The sequence below is a fragment of the Cercospora beticola genome, chromosome 3, assembly GCF_033473495.1.
Source record: "Cercospora beticola chromosome 3, complete sequence".
Classification (NCBI taxonomy): Eukaryota; Fungi; Ascomycota; class Dothideomycetes; order Mycosphaerellales; family Mycosphaerellaceae; genus Cercospora; species Cercospora beticola.
Window position 1 is genome coordinate 3,159,254 of NC_088937.1, and position 19,660 is coordinate 3,178,913.

At 54.0% G+C, this 19,660-nt stretch overlaps 7 protein-coding genes across 7 annotated transcripts; 3 read left to right on the top strand and 4 right to left on the bottom strand.

Moving 5' to 3' along the window:
• Positions 1-441: 441 nt before the first annotated feature.
• RHO25_005227 (uncharacterized protein) lies at positions 442-4,319 on the top strand (the record flags this gene model as incomplete). Its single annotated transcript, XM_023596133.2, has 4 exons — positions 442-558; positions 883-909; positions 1,103-1,545; positions 1,847-4,319. The coding sequence occupies 4 exons, from the start codon at positions 442-444 to the stop codon at positions 4,317-4,319; spliced, it is 3,060 nt and encodes a 1,019-aa protein (XP_023457145.2).
• Positions 4,320-7,435: 3,116 nt separating this feature from the next.
• RHO25_005228 (uncharacterized protein) lies at positions 7,436-8,133 on the bottom strand (the record flags this gene model as incomplete). The annotated part of the gene is made up of 2 exons (XM_023596135.1): positions 7,436-7,969; positions 8,020-8,133. The coding sequence occupies 2 exons, from the start codon at positions 8,131-8,133 to the stop codon at positions 7,436-7,438; spliced, it is 648 nt and encodes a 215-aa protein (XP_023457146.1).
• A 381-nt stretch (positions 8,134-8,514) lies between these two features.
• On the top strand, positions 8,515-10,111 carry RHO25_005229 (uncharacterized protein; the record flags this gene model as incomplete). The annotated part of the gene is made up of 2 exons (XM_023596136.1): positions 8,515-9,121; positions 9,174-10,111. 2 exons carry the CDS (start codon positions 8,515-8,517, stop codon positions 10,109-10,111), a joined length of 1,545 nt encoding a protein of 514 aa, XP_023457603.1.
• Positions 10,112-10,355: 244 nt separating this feature from the next.
• Positions 10,356-12,303, bottom strand: RHO25_005230 (uncharacterized protein; the record flags this gene model as incomplete). Its single annotated transcript, XM_065602629.1, has 4 exons — positions 10,356-10,682; positions 10,737-11,416; positions 11,473-11,968; positions 12,046-12,303. 4 exons carry the CDS (start codon positions 12,301-12,303, stop codon positions 10,356-10,358), a joined length of 1,761 nt encoding a protein of 586 aa, XP_065458701.1.
• Positions 12,304-13,504: 1,201 nt separating this feature from the next.
• Positions 13,505-14,391, bottom strand: RHO25_005231 (uncharacterized protein; the record flags this gene model as incomplete). The annotated part of the gene is made up of 2 exons (XM_065602630.1): positions 13,505-14,238; positions 14,292-14,391. 2 exons carry the CDS (start codon positions 14,389-14,391, stop codon positions 13,505-13,507), a joined length of 834 nt encoding a protein of 277 aa, XP_065458702.1.
• Positions 14,392-14,926: 535 nt separating this feature from the next.
• RHO25_005232 (uncharacterized protein) lies at positions 14,927-16,987 on the top strand (the record flags this gene model as incomplete). The annotated part of the gene is made up of 1 exon (XM_023596139.2): positions 14,927-16,987. One exon carries the CDS (start codon positions 14,927-14,929, stop codon positions 16,985-16,987), a length of 2,061 nt encoding a protein of 686 aa, XP_023457604.1.
• A 472-nt stretch (positions 16,988-17,459) lies between these two features.
• Positions 17,460-18,893, bottom strand: RHO25_005233 (uncharacterized protein; the record flags this gene model as incomplete). Its single annotated transcript, XM_023596140.2, has 2 exons — positions 17,460-17,841; positions 17,893-18,893. The coding sequence occupies 2 exons, from the start codon at positions 18,891-18,893 to the stop codon at positions 17,460-17,462; spliced, it is 1,383 nt and encodes a 460-aa protein (XP_023457149.1).
• Positions 18,894-19,660: the final 767 nt, after the last annotated feature.

Consider the following 19,660-nt stretch of genomic DNA (forward strand, 5'->3'; position numbering starts at 1 on the left):
AACGCCAGCAGAGCGACTCCCTTGGCCCCACAGTGCATAGCACACTTCTGGACTACTGAAGTTCCGACGACCACGCTGCTACTGCACGATCCTACCATCCTCCCTCCTCCTCTCCTCCTCGCTGCGAGCATCCTTTATGTCTGTCTCTAAAGTGTAGCATACGCACATTCCTTGTCCGGACCAGTAGAGAGCCCTCGCATCTGCTCGCGCCGCCAGCTCGTGGGCGGCTGTGACGCTATAGTCTGCCTCCAAGGTACGACGCCCGTCCTGCTCCCACCTCCCGCAAACCTGCGTCGGACCGCCATTGGGCGCTGCCGTGCTAACATGTCGTTTGTCCAGATGGCGTACTTCCGTGGTGCGCAATCGCCTCGAGACGAGCAGCAGTACACGAACCCTTTGTCTCCGCCGTCGCAGCGCAATCCGAACCGATGGTCCGCCAACATGGCCACGACCAACGACGTGCGAGGAGCATTGACCAGAAGATTCACGACAAACACAGTGCCCACGCTGTCGCCAATCGGGCAACAGCGTAGACAGGCTATGGGAGACATGCAGGTGGTAAGTCACGAAGAACTCCCGAGCATGTATTGCACAGACCGGGCAGAGCAGAAGTATAAGAGACGAGAGCATGAGGCACACACGGTGTGGAGCGTCCAGCGAGATCTGGGCTATGCAATGGCACGTACAGTCGCGCCTGCCACGCTCCAGCAGTTGCCTAGCATTGAACGTCCGTCCGACGTTCGCTGGGCCGCTGAGCCAAGAGCTGAAGCATGAGGTTGGAAGTCATGGCTGTGGTGCGGAGGCTTACTCTGTGTTGGATATACCAACCTGACACGGGAATGGCGTTTGGTGCGAGAACGTTCGCTAATGAGGATCAAACAGTCCACAGCGCAGAACAGAATGACTCCGGTAAGCTCTCCAGCCATTGCAGCGTCCTCAGGCGTAACTGTCCGCTGGCACCCGCCCACACGCCTTCCGACTGGCTTCCTCGGCGTTTGGCATCGCCATGCGTTTGGCGTCTGCCTGTCGAAGAATGAATCGTTGCTTGGGGAAATGCCATGCGGTACGAGGCTGTCGGAGCCGTTTGCTGATCGTTGGATAGTCCGAGCGTGCAGCACGCCACTACGAAACGCTCCTCCAGGCCCAGCGCAAAATTCAAGAAGAGCTGGAGAAGGTCGATGCCGAGACCCGCCGCGAGGTCGACGAGAATATTCGCCACGAGCAGTCAGTTACACAACTGTTCGCGCAGAGTGAACCTACAACACCGCCAGAGTATCAGACTGCGTTCGCAAACAACTTTTCGAGACCGAACCGCTATTCGGCAGCAAGCTTGATCTCACCTCCCGGCATTGTGACACGCCCGAATCGCGCCAGCACGCAGCTCACATCGCCTCCTGTTGGCTTTGCACGACCCTTCACGGCCACGAGCTCCAGCAACTTGCCTTCTCATTCGGTTCCTGGCTCGCGTCGACAGTCTGACGACGAGGAAGAAGACGGCGGCTTTGTGTACGGCTTCGAGAACACGATCCATCGTGCGGGCGCAAAGTAAGTGAACACGAACCCTCACCTTCTGCCATATGACCCTGCTGCATTCGTCACATGCGTGCATGAGTTGTGCATGCTCCATTTTCTTGGCACGTTTCACAGCTGCCTATGCTTTCACTTGACCTTGACCTATTGTCGTTTTGCACAATACGCAGCCCCACCTCGACAATCATCACATTTTATCACAATCAGAATCATTGTAACAATAACACCAACCTCTTCCGAGCACTTGCAATGACCCGCACGAACAGTACTTGAAGGCTCCTTTCTTCGACCTGAACTGACCTTCTTTCAACATCAGTCCGAACCGCAATTCCATGCCCATCACCGCCTACGATCGCAGCAAACGCAACACAACCGACCTCGTGTTTGGGCCTGTTAACACTACCGGCTTCTTGTTCCACGACGACGACAAATTGACCTCATTACCAAAGTCCAACCAGACATCGCCTCCTGACGGCAAGACCTATCTGCAAGTACAACACACTGCTGACGGCTTTCCCAAACTCATTCGCCGCGAAGAAAACGGCGACCTGCAGTTTTCTCCATCTTCAGCAGCCCTTGACCTTGCTTCGTCTACCTCAGAAGCAGAACCAACGCACGTTGCCGAGCGCGCGTCGGCTAACCGTCACCGCATCTCACTTCCGCCGTCCGCTTTGAGTGGTAGCGCGAATATTGCTCCACTGAACAGCATCCTGGCCAACGCAAACGACCTGCGTCCTTCCAACAACCGGCGCTCCATGGAGGTCAAGTTCACTGCCGAGACCAAGCGCCCAGCGCTCCTGGCCACACCGCCTCGTGGTCACGCAAACGGTTCCGCCATGCCACAGTCCTCTTACTCCACCAACGATATTCCTACCCTCAAGAGCATCAACGGTGACACTCACGAAGGCGGCGTTTCCGTCCTCTCCCCACCAAACCAGCAAGCCGCTCTTGCCAACGCAACCACATCGCCTGACCAGAACCGCGCTACTACGCTCCAGAGCCTCCTTTCAGCTGCCAACCGCCAGAGTCAAGACTACGCCACCCACGGCTCCCAAGAAGACAACCGCGACGACTTCAACGGTCCTCAGCCAACGCTTCACGCCAGCGCCGCTCCTTTCAGCATTCCTTCCGATCACAACCAGTCCTATACCAGCCCCAACGTGGCTCCATACGCTGCCCAGCCTGCTGCCTACTACGGCGGTTACGGCATGCAGATGTTGAGCAACGGCTTCGGCAACATGGGCCTCAATGGCAATGGTTTCCCTCCTCCAGGCCAGTGGGGCAACCAATTCAACAGCCCATACGGTCAGCAAGGTGGTTACGGGGGCTTTCAACAGTTCCCACCAAACGGTCAAGCCGCTGCAGGTGCCGGTCGCTTCGAGGGCGGCAGCAATCATCACCACAACAACTCGCGCAGCACTCAGCAGCAGCGCAAGCAAGCCGCCGACGAGGCTCAGGCCAAGTACAACTCAGTCAAGGTTGAGCAGCTCACGGGCGAGATCTATGGCTTGTGCAAAGACCAACACGGTTGCCGCTTTCTTCAGAGAAAGCTAGAGGAGCGCAATGAGAAGACCGTCCAGATCATCTTCGACGAGGTCAAAGACCACATGATCGAGCTCATGGTCGACCCTTTCGGTAACTACCTGTGCCAGAAGCTGCTCGAGAGCGCCAACGATGACCAGCGCACCGTCCTGATTGAGAACGCTTCGCCTGCTATGACCAAGATTGCACTCAACCAACACGGCACTCGTGCTTTGCAAAAGATGATCGAGTACATCTCCACTCCTGAGCAGATCCAGCTCATCATCAAGGCTCTAGGCAACGATGTTGTCCTTCTCATCCAAGACCTCAACGGCAACCACGTCATTCAGAAGTGTCTCAACCACCTCTCTTCCATCGATGCGTCCTTCATCTTTGATGCTGTTGGGGCAAACTGCATCACTGTTGGCACTCACCGTCACGGCTGCTGTGTTCTTCAGCGCTGCATCGATCACGCTGATGGTCTTCAGAAGGGCCAGATGGTTGACCATGTCATTCGCAACGCTTATTCTCTGGTCCAAGATCCTTTCGGCAATTATGTGGTGCAATACATTCTCGATCTGGCTGAGCCGTGCTTCACCGAGCCACTTTGCCGTGCCTTCTACGGCGAGATTCCAGCTCTCTCCAAGCAGAAGTTCAGCTCAAATGTGATCGAGAAGTGCATTCGATGCTCCAGCAACGAGACTCGCCGCGACCTCATCCGCGAGATCCTGAACACTCAGATCCTCGAGAAGTTGCTTCGTGACGGCTTCGCCAACTACGTTGTTCAGACCGCCATGGATTTTGCCGACGACGAGATGAAGGCTCTTCTGTACGAGAACATTCGCCAGATCATTCCAGGCATTCGAAACACGCCTCATGGCCGCCGCATCGCCAGCAAGCTCAACGACTACCACAACCGCATGGCCAACCCCGCGCCATCGATTCTGTCTCCACTCGACTCTGCGTCCGTTCCTTCTGGTGGTCCATCGTACAACTCCACTCAGCGCACGCCAACCCGCGCCAACCGTCACGGCATGATCGGTGCTCCTGCTCAGTGGGCTAACAGCAGCTCTCCCTTTGGCGGTGCTGGCTTCGATGGCGGCAACTATGCTGCCAACGGCTTGCACGGTGAAGGCATCGCCTCTCCGTCTCCGCAGCGTGGCGCCCAGAACCCCTACATGTTCAACGGCCCACCCGCCTTCGCCAATGGCTTCGCCGGCCCTGGTTTCGTCGCTCCGGGCGCCCAGCAACCTTACGGCCACTTCTGAGCGGCAGTGCTACCGCTCCCTTCAACACTTCGAGCTCGACCACACACCTGTATCAGTATCGCGGTGCGACTATGATCCCCCTTGTGCTTTGACAGAGCGCTGTCAGGTACCATCACGACATCACGCAAGCTCGCACACCCTTCCTTTTCAGCACGAGCTACGACATCGAAACGGCCGACATGTACTTTGACGAGATACAGACGTGTCACTTTTACTTCGACAGATCTGACACCCGGCGCGGTGGTCCAGAGCCCAGCATTTCCCGGTCAAGATCTTGCATGCAGACGGCGCGCTGCGGACATCTCACTGATGATCCTGTACCACCACCGACCAAATGCTTCCATCTTCGGCGCAACACCTTGGTTTACTTCACACACACACACCAAAATCTCTTCAAAGTACCTTTTTTTTTCATTTGTTTACGACGACATACGGGCGAGGCGATCATCATACGAGCAAACTTTTTATGGCACGATAACGAGATGGCAATTGGCCTGTAACAAAAGAAAAATTGAGTCTTGCATATGGTGATGGGTTGATCTTTGAGATTGGGTTACGGGCTAGCTTAGGAAATCTTCGAGATGTGCGCTTGCGATGAGGCCGACTTCTTGGATAGTCGTGCTGCCGTCGTGAAATCTGGGCTGGCTTGTATGATAGAGTTTGCACAAAAAATATGAGCTGGTCTATCTACTTTCTTTTCCTTGTGTCTACTGCTGCGTTGAAGACTGCTACTCAACAATTCGCAGGACAAAGGGACGTTTCCGATCGAAGAACAATGAAGGTCGGTATGCCTTGCATACGCACGGCGCCCAGCATTCCGCGCTCACGATATTGCCGAAGGTGGGCACTGCCATCAGCTTTGTACCATGCAGCCTTTAACACAGACTAGTGATCATTTGCTTTAGTGGAGAGGAAAGCATTGCCACTGCTGGGCTGGTGGCCTTGCGCGCGCCCTCCTGGCCTCCTTTGCGTGCGTGCTTTCTCGCGCATTACTACTGCTCAACGAGCTGGATCTGGCCAACGTTCATATACCTTTAAGCTCTCGATCCCATCATCTTCGCGAAGAAGGAGCGGGCAAAACAACCTCCGTACCCCTGCATGACCGATCTCTTTTCAACGAGCTGAGCAGCAAAAAGGACTTGGTCCCAAAATGTGCTGGCAAGCCGGCCCAGCTTTCGAAGGCTGTGGGTGCCAAAGGGAAACTAGGCCTATACGATACTGTGAATCACGCTGCGGAGAGATCAAAGTGCTTGAGGAACAGAGTAGGACGCGTGTTTGCGGGAAACATACTCTTGAGCTGAGGAATAGCTCTTATATTCTGATGAGGAAAGTTGAACGAGAAGATGATTTGATGGCTTTGCCGTCAAGGGGGAAGAAGGGGGAGGAGGTGAAGGCGTTTGGGTGAAAGAGTAGACTGGGTGGAGAGGAAGGATATGTTGATCGAGAGCAAGTTGGCGCTGCTGTGAAGGCGGCACAGAGTCTTGGGAGCCAGTGGAGAAGATGGCTTTGGAGCCTCGCATTGCGATGGTATGTTATGAGGATATCATTAGAAGATCTGTGCTCATCGATTTATCGCGAAAGAGAAGCAAAGACTGGATGAATGGCCAGCAACATGGCAGCACTGCGGGAGGATCCAATGGACTGAAATTGGCTGCTCTCTGGCTACGTCATTCACACTTTCAAGCTTGACCAACTTCAATGCGCCTCCATTATTGAAGCACGACAAACCATCTGAACACAAGACTTCCGCTCCATCGTAGCCACAATGAGGACCTCACTGCTGCAACTCAGCTCGCGAACCCGCCTCGTCGTCTCCCACACAACCCGCCAATTTTCAACCACCCCACCCCTCTCCGCCCGAAACCGCATCTACCCAGCCCGCGTCCGCAACGAAGAAGACCTCCACACCCTGATCCTCAGCAGCGCCAGCAGTCGCGTCCCCCTCATAACCCTCTGGATGACAACCTGGAGTCGTGACTGCGATGAAATTCTACCTCTCATCAAAGACCTCATCGAACATGACGGTGTAGGAGAAGACAAAGGCAGCGTGAGCTTCGCAGAAATAGAAATGGATAGTCCAGATTTAGGAGGAGTTTCCGGAATTGCGCAAAGGTATATGGTTACTTCGGTTCCGACGCTTTTGGCGTTTGATCGACAAGAACCGCAGATTGAGACGAAGGTTGCGAGGTTGGAGGATTTGAAAAGTAGGGAGTTTTTGAGGGGGTGGATTGAGAGGGAGGCTGCGAGGCATGGGAGTGGGGGTGCGGGTGGGAGGTTTTTTGGACTGTTTGGGAGATGAGTGTAGATGCGAAGAAGAGGCGACAGCATGATGGAGCTGACATGGAAGCGTCCGCAGTGATGCTGGCTTGATTGCATGGGTTCTGGGCTGATTTGATGCGCTTCCCAGTAGCGAAATCAAGACAGCTGGGGTGGTACTGAGGCCCGCATCTTCGCTTCACTTGTCGCCATCTAGGCGGAGAAGTGGAGATGTTCAGGGCCAAATTAGGCAGAGCGCTTCTCAGAGCGACGAAACTTGGCCAAGATCCGTCTTCCTCTGCAATGAGTTGCGATCGATTCGGCCAGCCGAAGTATCGATTGGATCACGAAAGCCACAGAAAACTCACCGTGGGCCTGTGGCATACAGATCATCATCGCGCTCCTAGAACGTGCCTGGGGTACGGAGCGCGGCCCTAAGCCTGAGATTCAATTCGTATGATGAATTGGAGGCAGGGAAGAATAAGTGCACAGTACCTGGCGTGAATTGCTGGGACGACAACAGCATGGATACGAACAGTGGAATGGTTACCAGAACGAAGAATCAGACTACTCTCGAGCAAATCAATAAATTAGTGTTGGCCTGTACTGTCCGTTTACATTGTCCTGTCGATTTCAAGGCACCACCGGGCCTGACCTGGCCCTTCCACCTCTGGAATTGTGGGTAGTGGTGTGAGGTCGCTCGGCCGAGGTTCTGTTCTTCGATCTTGTATACATGGGAAGAATGGTCGCGACCATAACGCGCCTTCTATCCCGAATCTGAGTCGAAGCTCCATTAGTTTGTCCATAAAGCGAAGTTTTTGGCCCAAGTCGAAGCACCTCCAACGATAAGACAGCCGTGCCTAATTGTCCTGTCCGTAACCCACAAAGCTGAACCCTTTGACTTCGGTCGAAGCTCGAGCACTTTCTCGGCCGTTCACTCCGTTCGTGCGCAAGTGTGTTCGCTGCTTGCGTTCCCACCGCGACTCCATCAGGCTCGTAAACGGCTTGCCCAGGAAAGCTAGAATCACGCAAAAGAACGTTGCCCAGAAATGCCAGAACATAACGATTGCCGTCCCAATTCCCCATGGAGCGAAGAATTGGAAGAATTGATCGACCTGGTAGAGATCGTTCTGAGACTGGATGTAGTATTTCCGCGAACCAGGTTTGTGGACAAGTTGCAGTACGGTGGTCAAGTCGACAGCGCTCTTGTGGAGAGGCACGAACCAGATGGAGAAGATCTGGCTGATGCTGACGTAGAGTATCATCTTGTCTTCGTCGTATGCTACGCTGTTGACGTTGAGGATGATAGTAGGAGACATGATCTTGTACCATCGGAAGATTTGGAGAATGAGCCATCTGCTGCCCTCGAAGCTTCCGGTGCGGCAGAAGGGGTGCTGAGGACGTTCAGTACATCGGTATGAATATGGACATGGAAGAAACGCACAGTAAAGCTAGCATCGCTGGTAAAGTAGTTCGTGATAGCTGTTTCTTGTTGTCGCGGAGAGCCTTGTGTCAACTTATGCACAATGCCGCGAATTTCTGCTATGGGATCGTCCATTGTTCCAAACGATTGGGATCAATACTGCGCGATGCTGTGATGAGCTGTGAACGATGGCAGATATGGAGCGAGGCGAGGGCGTGGTGGACTCGACAAGGTTGACGCTAGCCCGGGATGTGGTTCGCAGCTGTCATGTGAAAATCCACTTGTGACGTAGGGAGCTGCCGTTCCTGGCGGATGGTTCGGGGAGAGCAGCAACGACTGCTCATGTCGCAACAGGTCTCCAGTCGCCGAAGCAAATGCCTCAATGTGACGTACTGCGCTCGTTCGCGCTTGACCCATAAGACATGTAGCCTTTGCGCGCCGCAATTCTCGCATCGAACCAGGAGGTAAGTGAAGAGACTGCCCGCTTTCGTCTCGTCGTCAACAGTGCCTGGTACCATGGCGCAGAGCACACTGGAGAGCTATGTCCAGCACCTCCTCAACGACCCGCTGAACTGGCTGTTCCGACTACTCCAGAACCTGCTCGCTTTCGTCCTCTCTCCTGCCCCGCCGACTCCCTCCACGCAACTTAGCCGGCCTCGCATTGCAGTCATCGGAGCTGGTCTCACCGGAGTCTCCTCTGCATCCCACTGCGTTGGCCATGGATTCGATGTCACGATCTTCGAAGCTGGCGACGAAGACTCTCTCGGAGGCATCTGGGCCAAGGTCAACAATACTTCAGGCCTGCAGATCCACAGCGTGATGTATCGCTTCCATCCTAGTGTGACATGGAGCGAAGGATACCCGAGTCGAGGAGAAATCGTCAAAGCTGTAAAGGATGTCTGGAAGAAATATGGTCTTGAGAAGAAAACCAAGTTCAACACGAGAGTTGAGAAGGTCTATCAGGACAAGCAGGGTCGCTGGATCATCAACAACGAGAGCAATGGACGATACGACGGTGTGATCGCGGCGGTTGGAACCTGTGGAGATCCGAAGAAGCCCCAAATGCCCGGACAAGAGAAGTTCAAGGGCAAGATCTTCCATTCGAGCCAGCTAGATGGCAAAGGTGAGTTACTTCAGAGGACATAAGAATGGAGATGAGACTGACTCTTTTGCAGAGAATGACGCAAAGGGAAAGAAAGTACTTGTCATCGGCGGCGGAGCCAGTGCCATTGAGGCAATGGAATTCACTACCGCAGCTGGTGCCGAAAAGACATACATCCTATCACGATCTGAGAAATGGATTATACCTCGTAATCCAATCATCGACATCCTCCTGGCATTGAACATCTTCGGCCAGGAAACCATTTTCTCCTGGATACCCGAGAAACTCCTTCGCCTCTTCTTCTATCGCGACCTGTCAGACATCGCACCCGCCAAGAATAGCGGCAAGGGCATCTTCATGGAGACGCCCATGGTCAACAACGACGTACTGGAACAAATCCGATCATGCAAAGCAAGCTGGCTTCGCGGAGACATCAAGAACTTCGAGGAGAACGGCATCAAATTCAATCACAGAAGCCAAGGTGTACCCAAAAATGGCCCTGGTCGCGAAGAACTCATCGAAGGCGACATATGCATCCTAGCCACCGGATACGAACGCCCGTCGCTCAGCTTTTTACCCGACGAATGCTTCGAAGACAACTACGAGCCACCAAACTGGTACCTCCAAGTCTTCCCGCCCAAGCACGTGTCCATCTGCGCAAACAATTGTACTTACGTCAATGCCATCGGTGCAGTGGGAAATTGGCACATTGGAATCTATACTCGATTCCTGCTCATGTTTCTGGTTGATCCTTTGGCACGTCCTACCGAAGGCCTCATGAAACTCTGGATAGACTTCACGAGATGGGTCAAGAGGTTTGCCCCGACGGGGGCTTTCGACTTCTTCACGTATTCGGAGCTCGTGTATTGGTTCGTCTTTGTCATTTTGATCAATCCTTTCCGATGGAAATGGGCATTGTTCGTGCTTACGGGACGAGGCGCTGCTCTGCCTAAAGCAGTTGTTGAGCAAGAGGGTCGATTCCGGGAGAAGACAGGGAAGAAAGTGGAGTGAGGTGCCTGGCGGAAGATTCCGGTGTTCGGTGGATATGTAGAAGCGACGGCACTGATCGCCCGCTCGAACGATGAAGATACAGATAGACAGAATGATACAGAATGGAACAGTAAGCACTCTAGTGAAATCCTGTATTATTACAGTGCCAACGACGTGGCTGCTCTGTATCCCATATCTAGTGTCAACCAGCAACGACCCCGATTTAGTCCTGAATCCTCAAATCTAGGGTCGATCTGGGCTGCGACTATATCTCCCCAGAAAGCTCAAGATCCTTCGGCGTCAACACCTTGTGAACCTTCTTGTCCATGCCGTGCATCTCAGGAGCAAAGCGGCACTTGTCGCCATTGATACATCCAATTCCCTTTAATGAACCTTCTTGCAGCTTGGGATAAGGACAATGATGGCCGTAAATGCAATCGATTTCGCGGCAAGATGTGCCTTTCTTGCAAACGGTCTCCCGAGCAACAACTCGTAACCATTTCTTGTCGTCTTCAGAGAGCTTTACGCTGTGCTCGTGCGGGCAAGCGCCATTAGCTGCTCTGTGGTGGCAGCAGCCACGCCCAATATAATGCTAGCACGATCTGTCAGTATGCCATTGAATGAACGACTGTGCGTCAACACATACCTGATTGCAATATTTCGCTTGCTTCAGCTTGTATACTTTGTCGTGATCATAGTCCATGTCCTTGTCGATACGGTAACCATCCTTGTTTACCAGAACAACGGGTCCATTCTGAGGCACTTCCGGTGTTGGCTTTCGGATATCCTTGAAGGGCAGATGTGCATTCTTGCGTGCCATGTTTGCCCATCCTCCACCAGGGGTCACCGGCGCCACGGGAGCCACGACAGGCGTGGGAGCGCCAGCCACGACAGCAGGTTCGCTCACAGCAACCGAGGACGTGATGCTATTGGCTCGTGTCGAAGGCTCTCTGAACGACAGCGTCGTAGGACTGTACATCGGTGTGCTCGGTGCCGGCGTACGTGTTGATGGTGGAGGTGTGAACATAGCACTGGCTGGATTGAAGACATTCTTTGAATCGTGACGGCCGCGAGATATGTCACCCAGTAGGTCCAGTGGAGCAAGGCTGAGCTTAGTGTCACGGAACAGGCCAGGTATTGTCTGCTTGTTGAAAGGAAGATCATCGAGTTCTTTCTCAAATGGTACACCGCCAAGCAGAGTGACCCGGCCAGTTTCATCGTTGTTGTTCATGAAGTTCTCTAAGAAACGGGCATATCGGTTGTCGTGGCTACAGCCGAAGACTACCTGCCGGCACTGATAGTCGTGGAAGAACTGTCGAAAGTTGGCTGGATTTGTCTTTAGTACATGTCTTTGTCTCGTCCAAAACTGGATGAGCACCTACCGTTGAGTTTCATATCAGTCACATCCTTGCCAGATCCAATGTCAATGAAGTCGCAGGTCTCGTCTCCGCGGTTGAATCCAGTGACGAAGTCCTCGAACACAGACTGAGAGCTCAAAATGCCGGCAGAGACGAGGGTACGGCCCAGACTCTTCACGTTGGCGTAGACCTTGACATCGATGCGTGACTCCGGCGGACAGTAGGGGTGACTGGCCAGCATTCGAGTCACGGATTCTTTGAGCTGGCGTGCGGCCTTGCGCCCACCATTCTCGCCAAGCTGGAGCAACTCGTTGTTGAATATCATGCCGTTGCCATCAATGAGGACCATGATAAAAGGATTGGCGAGCAGTAGGTCCTTGAGCACGTTACGCTCTGTGGTCATGACTTGCAGGCTACCCTGCAACGACTGCTGTGCCTGTCCATCTGTCGAGCCTGCAATCGTGGTCCGTTGAAGTTCTTCATGTTCAAGGACAAGATTCGAATAGCGGTGTAGAACCTCCTAGTCGGAGTGTTAGTACTATTCCCAACAGCATCGTAGGTCTTGAAAATATCGACAGAGCGCAAGAGCCACCTTACCTCAAGAAGCTTATTCTGCACCGTGTACTGGGACCTCGAAAATTCATATCTAGCCCAGAGCTCGCTCAAGTGCGCATTTCCTGCCGATGCGATACTTGCAACTTCTCTGACAGGCGTTCTCACGGGCGTGGCCGCGGCGCTGGAGTTACGAGTTCCCGTAAGCGAATTCCAGCCATTTGAAGTATCACGAAGCAAGCTGTGGTTGTCGCTGGTCAACGAGCCGTATCGGCGGGGCGTGCCAATGGGGTCCATCGTCATCGAGCGTGCGAAGGATGGACTCGCGCCTGGCTCAGGCGTTCCGATAGCAGAGGGCGCCAGTTTGGCGATGATGAGGTGGAGTGGTGGCGTGGAGAGTTGCGATTAGTGAAGGTAAGGGCTGACTTTTTGAAAGCCGTGATAATTCCGGTGGAAAATTGACGGCGACGTCAATGCAGCAATTTCTTCGGGGCCGGCGCCGACAACGACGGTGGACTGCTTCTTATGGAGTGCTCGAGTAAGGGTTGCTGCCTGTGACCCAGGTCGATGGCGCCGCAGATGCAGTGAACGGGCAGGTGGCGGCGACGGCGGTTGCGATGTCTTTCGTCTGCTGCTTGCAACGCGAGTGTCTGGAAGGCGCGATTCTAGCGTGCTCTCGGCGGCCCGGGTCGTCGGCTTGTCCGTTGCACATGCACTTTCGTGATGCGACTAGTTAGATCACGCCAGTGCGGAGAACGACAAACAGGAGCGGCGACTCTGATTATCGCTTTTGCGGGCTGTCAACGTGCAAATTGAAGGTGTTGGCGAAAGATTTCGTCGCTGCTTCACCGCATGTGTGCGCGCGGCGGGAGGCTCGGGAAGGTGCAGCGCGCGACCAGTCGCAAAAATGCAGCTAGTCCCTAGGCGGCTCTGCTGTGTAACACCAGACGACGTGTATCCAGCGCAATCGCGCGCGGTGTCTCTCTCTCCAACATTGACGGCGCGTGGCATCGGAGTGGTCGTTGGGCGTGCGGCACACTGTTTGTAGCAGTTCTGAAACAATTTCGCAGTCAGTATTGGTGGGCAACGCGCTTGGTACGTTCATCGACGCGCCATTGGATGCACGATAACTTTCTTGTCTTACCCGAGTTCACAATGAGACCGCCTCCCCTATGCAACGGCAGCGATGCGCGGGCTATTGACCTGCAGGCTGCCTACATGCTAAGCTGAGGCACAAACAAATGTCTTTCGACGCCATGTGATCAACCTGCGTCTCCAGCCGTCTCAATGCAAAGGGTCGAGATTACCACGCCCGGAACCAGGTCCATATGGTGTGCGTCTGCAAGTCGAACATCAGCTAGTGCATGCAGGCCAAACGCCGTGTGACATACTCTTGTGGCTCTCGTTGCAAATACTGCCGAGCAACAACCCACGCTGCTTGGAGCAGTCTTGATCTGGTGCCACTTCGCTCCCTGCTAACATGTTCAAGCCACTCTGCTCACGTTCACTCGCACTTCCATGCTTCCAATTCATCTTCCAGATGAGCCTTCAGTTTCTTCACCTCATGGCCGAAGTCCTTGCCGCATCGCCAGCACAGCATGCCTTTCTCACGAAACGAACCGTACTTCCTTCTGTAATCATCCGCGGCCAATGGGAAGTTCTCCAGCCCCACGAAGAAATCAGTGTTGAACGACAGATAGTGATTGCTCTTCTTCATGGCATCACTGACCATGTCCTTGCTCAGCACATGAATGTGGAGATGGTTCATGGAAGGATTGGCGTGTATCCCGGACTTGACATCTTGCAGCCAGTCGCGCCCCTGTGGAAGCACATCCGGAACTTCCTCTGCTTCCATAGCCTCATTCCTAGCTTGTTCCGCTTTTGAACATTGACCAAAGCGCCTCCGAAGCTCTTCGGCAACTAAAAGTCGTACTTTCTGCTCCTCAGCTCTACACTTGCGCAGAAATTCCTTGTCATCGAAAGCTTCCTGGGGTCGGAGGACGTTCTTCTTCGGGTCGCGTGGGAGGATGAGGAGGTGTACATTCGCCTTAGGGAACATGTCGTTGATTACAACAAAGTCCTCAGAGTAATACACAACCCTACTCGCAGGGTAATGGCCTGGGTCAACGGTATAGCATAGCAAGCCGTCCTTGAAGAAATCACGCGTCTTCGCACTTTCTCTGTCATGTTTGTCTGTCGTCGGTTGAATCTTCGGCTTTGGTTTCATGAGCTCTGTGACTTGTAGATCATGTCAGACTTCTGACGGCTTCGCATCGGCTTCGACTGCATACACGCATTGGGCTTCGTTGGGGTGGAGGACTGCTCTTGTGGTCCACCGGCATTGGCTGCGTGTTCTGCGCGTGCACTTGCAGCATCTTGCACAGGTGCCATGGTGCACTTCGAATATGCCTCTCGACCAGCGAGAGAAAGGTCGCGAATTGTTGGGAAGGACAGGGCGAAATGAGTAAGATGGAGACGTTGCATGGCCCCTCTCAGCCAACTCCACTTGCGGGACGTTGGCGCCGAGGTCGGTGCACTTTTGAGACCAACACGAGCAGGAGCACAGTTGGAGCAACATGACTACTGTATGAATGATGGCGATGCTTGCGAGCCGCCATGCTCTGCTATTTACGCCACGCTTATACAGACTCTTCAGTCACTGCCTTCGCGGATTCACGAATGTTTTCGCGTGGAGCACAAATTGTGCTCGTGCATAAAATTTACCCCCCGTCGTCATCGATGCCGACGCGACGCGTTCACTGTGAAGCCCGAAAGTGAAGCTCCGCGAGCTTGCAAAAAGAGAGACAAAGGCGCCTCCTGTTTGTGTTACACGCCGCACTTGTTGGTCTCAACATTCGACATGCCATAACCACCTGGAATCTCTTCTTGCCTACCGGTTTGTGCATACCGCTGACTGCCAGGCAATATGCCACGAACAAAATCCTCGCGGAAGAGGCAAAGCCGCTTGGAATTCACGCCTTTGCCGTCTTCATCTCCCGCCTCTAAGCACTACAACGAGCAGATACGGAGCCGAGCTGCTGCTGTGACGATTGAAGACTCTCCAAATCCAACGCGACATGCTCGCTCGCTCCGCGACGATGACGAAGACGACGATGCCACGCTTCCGACACCAGGCGCGACTGCGCCAGATGCCGCTGGAGACAGCGACAGCGAGCCTGTGCGAACAACTCAGAGACGACAAGATCGCTCCTCGCCAGCACCAAAAAGCTCGAGCTCCAGTCGCAGAGCAAAAGCTAGGCAACAGCAACTGGACTTCACACGAGCCCGACACCCCGACACTTTCGACGCTCCTGTCAAAGTCGCCTCGTCCCACCCCGCCTCCTCAGGGAAAGGCGTGTTTTCCTCGGGTGGGCACTCGAGAATGGTCGAACTCTCAAGCGACTCGGACTCTGACCTGCCATCAGCCAAGAAGGTGATGGCACGAGCGAAGGACAAACGCCGGGTTGAAGATAAGAAGGGGCGCATTACACGCAGCTCTCAGCGACCTGTGGTGCTGTCGGACAGCGACCAGGAAGGTATTGTTGTTGCCTCGAAGAAGAGTCCTGTCGAAGAGGCGAGTGGTGCTGAGGACAGCGGCGATGACATGCCCACGACTCAAGGACGAATGCCTCGGAAGCGGAAGAGGAGGACATCTGATGACGATTTCATCAGTGACTCCCTGCCTGCAGCAGCAGACAGCGATGACGATGTCGTGGAGGTGAGGAGACCGAAGCGGAAGCGTCTCCAGCAGGCCAGCGACGAAGAGGAAGAAGAGGACGAGGAGACACATCAGAGTGTCAAGACACCTAGGCGGCGGTTAGCCAAGAGATCGAGCCAGCTATCACAACGTGAGAAAGAGGACCTCGCCGAGGATCTCGCTGATTTAGGATCCAGCAGCGAAGCGCGATCCTCCCCGGGACCGCCTCGCAGCACCCAATCTGCCGAGAAGAATGCTAGACTGAAGGCTCTAGAAAAGCTAAAGCGGAAGCGAGGTCGTGCATTAGAGGTGGTCAGCGAAGCACCTGAAGGCCTCAGTGAGGGAGAAACAGGCTCACAGAACGATGCAGATGCAGCTGACGACAGCGAGGTCGAGGAAGTACGACCGCCTCTCAGCAGTCATCAAATGTTCAGAGCCGATGAAGGGGACGAAGACTTCCTGGTTGACGAGGAGGAGGGCGACGAAGACCTTTTGGGCATCCCAGATGGCATACCACTGCAATACACGAGATACGCCTCGATGAAAGGAAAAGAGCTCTTCCACTTCGCGATCTCCTGGATGGTGCAGAAGAAAATCAATCCTGGACCCGACATGAACGCGGAAATCTACGACCTCACTTTCCGGAAACTTGACGATGAGGTCCGAGGGCTGGCGTCGTCGAAATTCACGTCATCAGCTTGGACTGCCGATTTCACCATTGCGCTGCAAGCTCGGCCTGAGATCGCCTATCACAGATCGGAAATACCTCTGAAAGACAAATGTGATGCGTGCAACCGATCACAGCACCCGGCTACGTACGAAGTGCAATTCCAGAAGAAGCCTTACAGCCGAGACACACTCGATCCACTAGACGATCAAGATGAGTCCGAATCGTCGTCATCGTCCTCTTCTAACGACGGGGTCAATGACTCCGGTGCCTTGCCCGACTACGATACCCTAGGCCGTGAAGTCCTTCCTGAGAACACCATCTTTTACCTCGGGAAGTTCTGTATGGCCAATGCCGTCACAGCTCACGCATTGTCGCATTGGAAATACCAACTTTACGACGTTGTGGTAACGTGCTTGGAGCAGGCTGGGTACCTGAAGCCGGACAAAGTTCTACAGCGCGACAAATTATCAACGAAGAAGAGAAAGAAGCAGGCTAGAAAGATCATGAAGCGCATGGAGGACGAAGGCGAGCTTAGGTCGCTGTGGAAGACTTTCCGCGACGCTATCGATGATGCGCGCAATTCCAAGACACGGAGTCGATTTGGAGGGGACTCTCCTTGAGTGTTGCAGGCTTGACTGATTGGGTCTCTTTCAGCTTTGGAATTTGTCCTACCTTTGACTCCGGGCAACATTGGTTTGCTGCGGGGACGGTATGGGGGTTGCATTGAGAAGATGGATTGTCACATGGAACGAGTATTGGTCCGACTTGCGAGCGAGAGATCTTCTCTCGCATAAGGCACATGCCGTGAATTGTTCCGGCTCTCAGTGTACCGTCCGACCTCTTCAGCTTCAAAGAAGCACGCAGGTCGTGTCGTGTTTACAAATAACATACAATGCATTCCATCATGACATAGCTTTCACTCGCTCTCGTGCGAGCTAGAAACCCTCCATCTGCAAGCAGACCACACATCTTCATCTCGATGTGACAAGAGTATCGGCCGTTCTCCTTCCAAGGTAGGTGGTGCCATCGCTCTGTATGCGAGCGCCGTCCTCGCGGCACGCTCGGAGGTAGATCAACTCCCAATGTGAAGATCTACAACTCCTTTTTCAAGAAATGCTCCGGCGAATGATCCGTTTCGTAATCAACATGAACATACGCCCTCTCAACATCCGGCAGACTTTCCAACTTGATCTGCAAAGCCTCAGCGACATCATGCGTCTCCTTCAAGCTGAGGTGCTCATCCATGACAATATCGACCTCAACCATCAGTCGGGGACCAGAGTGCCAAGAACGAACAGTATCGAGTTGTTTGATGCGAGGGTCGTGCGTCATGGAAATATATGTCACGTGTTGCAGGAAAGAAGTGTCTGCAGAGACACCGATGAGGAGCTGGAACTCTTGGTACGCAGTCCTCAGCCAGAGAAAAGCGATGAGGACGGAGAGGATGATGGCGCCCATGGGGTCGATGAACCATCTGGAAAGGTTGTGAGTGATGGTAGGGGTGAAGGGGGATGGATTGACTTACTTGACTTTACTGCCGAGAACGCTAGTCATGAGACCGAAGCCGTTGATGAACAAGTCGTTGCGGTGGTCTTCCCACAAGATGCGGATTTGGCTATACTTGTTCCTCAAGGCGAAACAGTAGAAGAAGAGACCCAGCTTGGTCGCGAAGGCGATGCCGACCGCGATGACAGATGGGTAATGGAAGGAGGCATCATCGGCATGTTGTACCAGTTGTTGAATCGAGAACACGATCAGGATGAATGAAACGGCAGTCATCAAGAAGCAAAATGTGATATTGCCAGCCGTCTCCAATCGCGCTTTGCCCGATGGGAATTTCCTTGGGTCGACTTTGTTCACGGCACGATGGCACAGGATCAAAGTGAGATTACTCGCAGGATCGAAGATGCTGTCCGCCATGGTCGTGAAGAGCGATAAACTGCCAGAGGAGACGGCACCGTAGACTTGCAGGATGGCCAAGATGATATTGGCGGCGAAGGAGCCATTCACGGCGATCTTGAACTGCAAGGCGTCACTGCCTTGCTCTTCCCTCGCTTCGCGAACATGGTCATCGACAGGTTTGAGGAGACGTTCGATGTTGTCGTTTTGCGTCTCGTAGAATTGGAGGATCTTGCGAGACTTCCATTTATCTTTGCTGTTGCCCACAGGATGGCAGACTCGCTTGGCACTGGTGTTGGCTTTGCGCTTGGCTTTCTCGTCATCTAGGTCCTTGAGCCCGTCGCGGAGCTTGTACGGATCGTGCTCGGCGTGGTATTCTGGCAAGCTGTTTTGTCGCTCGACATCGTCTCGTTCGCTGTCGCTGCTCTTGCGGGTATATGCGGGCCGGGCTATGGGCTCTACGGATTTGTGATCATTGGATAAGACTGCGGAGCTCGTCCCGGGACGTTCATGGTGATGTCTGCTGCTCGGCTCAGGCGTGTGGTTATGCGACCGGTCTGGATGGGCGTGAAAGGGCGACGGGCGCAGCGAGATGGCGTTGTGCAAATCTGGGTCGCGTTGAGGCATGTTGCTGGCAAGTTGGGAGCCTGCCTGTAGGTGCTGCAGGTGGTCTATAAGGGAGGGATTGAGATGGGTAATCGGTTCACAGCCACCAACGTAGCACTTCCGCCTGCGATGCGTTGTCTGTCGTTCAGTGTACGATCAGTTCCTCGTACGACTCTCGTCGCGACTTGGCACTGCGAGCGCGGCGACGGTCGACAGCAAGAGTCGAATCAGATGGCATTGTTGCTCCCTCGTGCCGATTGCGACACCGGCGGATCAGCGCCGATGGTTTTCCGTCTGAACGAAAGCCTTGGCCGGCCGTGCTCGCTTTCAACGACATTTTCACGCAACATACGTCCTTCCGCGAAGTCTACACGTAAACGCAATCATGGTATAGCACTTGGGAGAAGGTGTTGTTGTGCCACATCCGGATACACAGCGCCTACAAGGCCCAAGGACGTGAAGTCGAGTGTCCCGGGTCCTCCGGCCAATGAGAGCAAGAGCACCTGTCATCGACCCGTTCGATTTTCGTGCGGCGTACCTACTCCTCTCCCCTCTGCTCCGTCGTCCAACGTCCTGGATCTCTGTCGCGTGCCAGTACGGGAATACGGACAGGGTTTGGGCGTGCTCCGACTGGTAGACTGGCTGGAAGAGCAGTACCCCACGATCTCTTGTTCTCGGATCACCGCTGCTAAACCGGGACGTCATTGATCAATCAACAAGACATGGAGCGATCTATTCGCGAGCGAACATGAGCTCGGCATGTATGGCGAAGTAATTCGTCTGCTCGC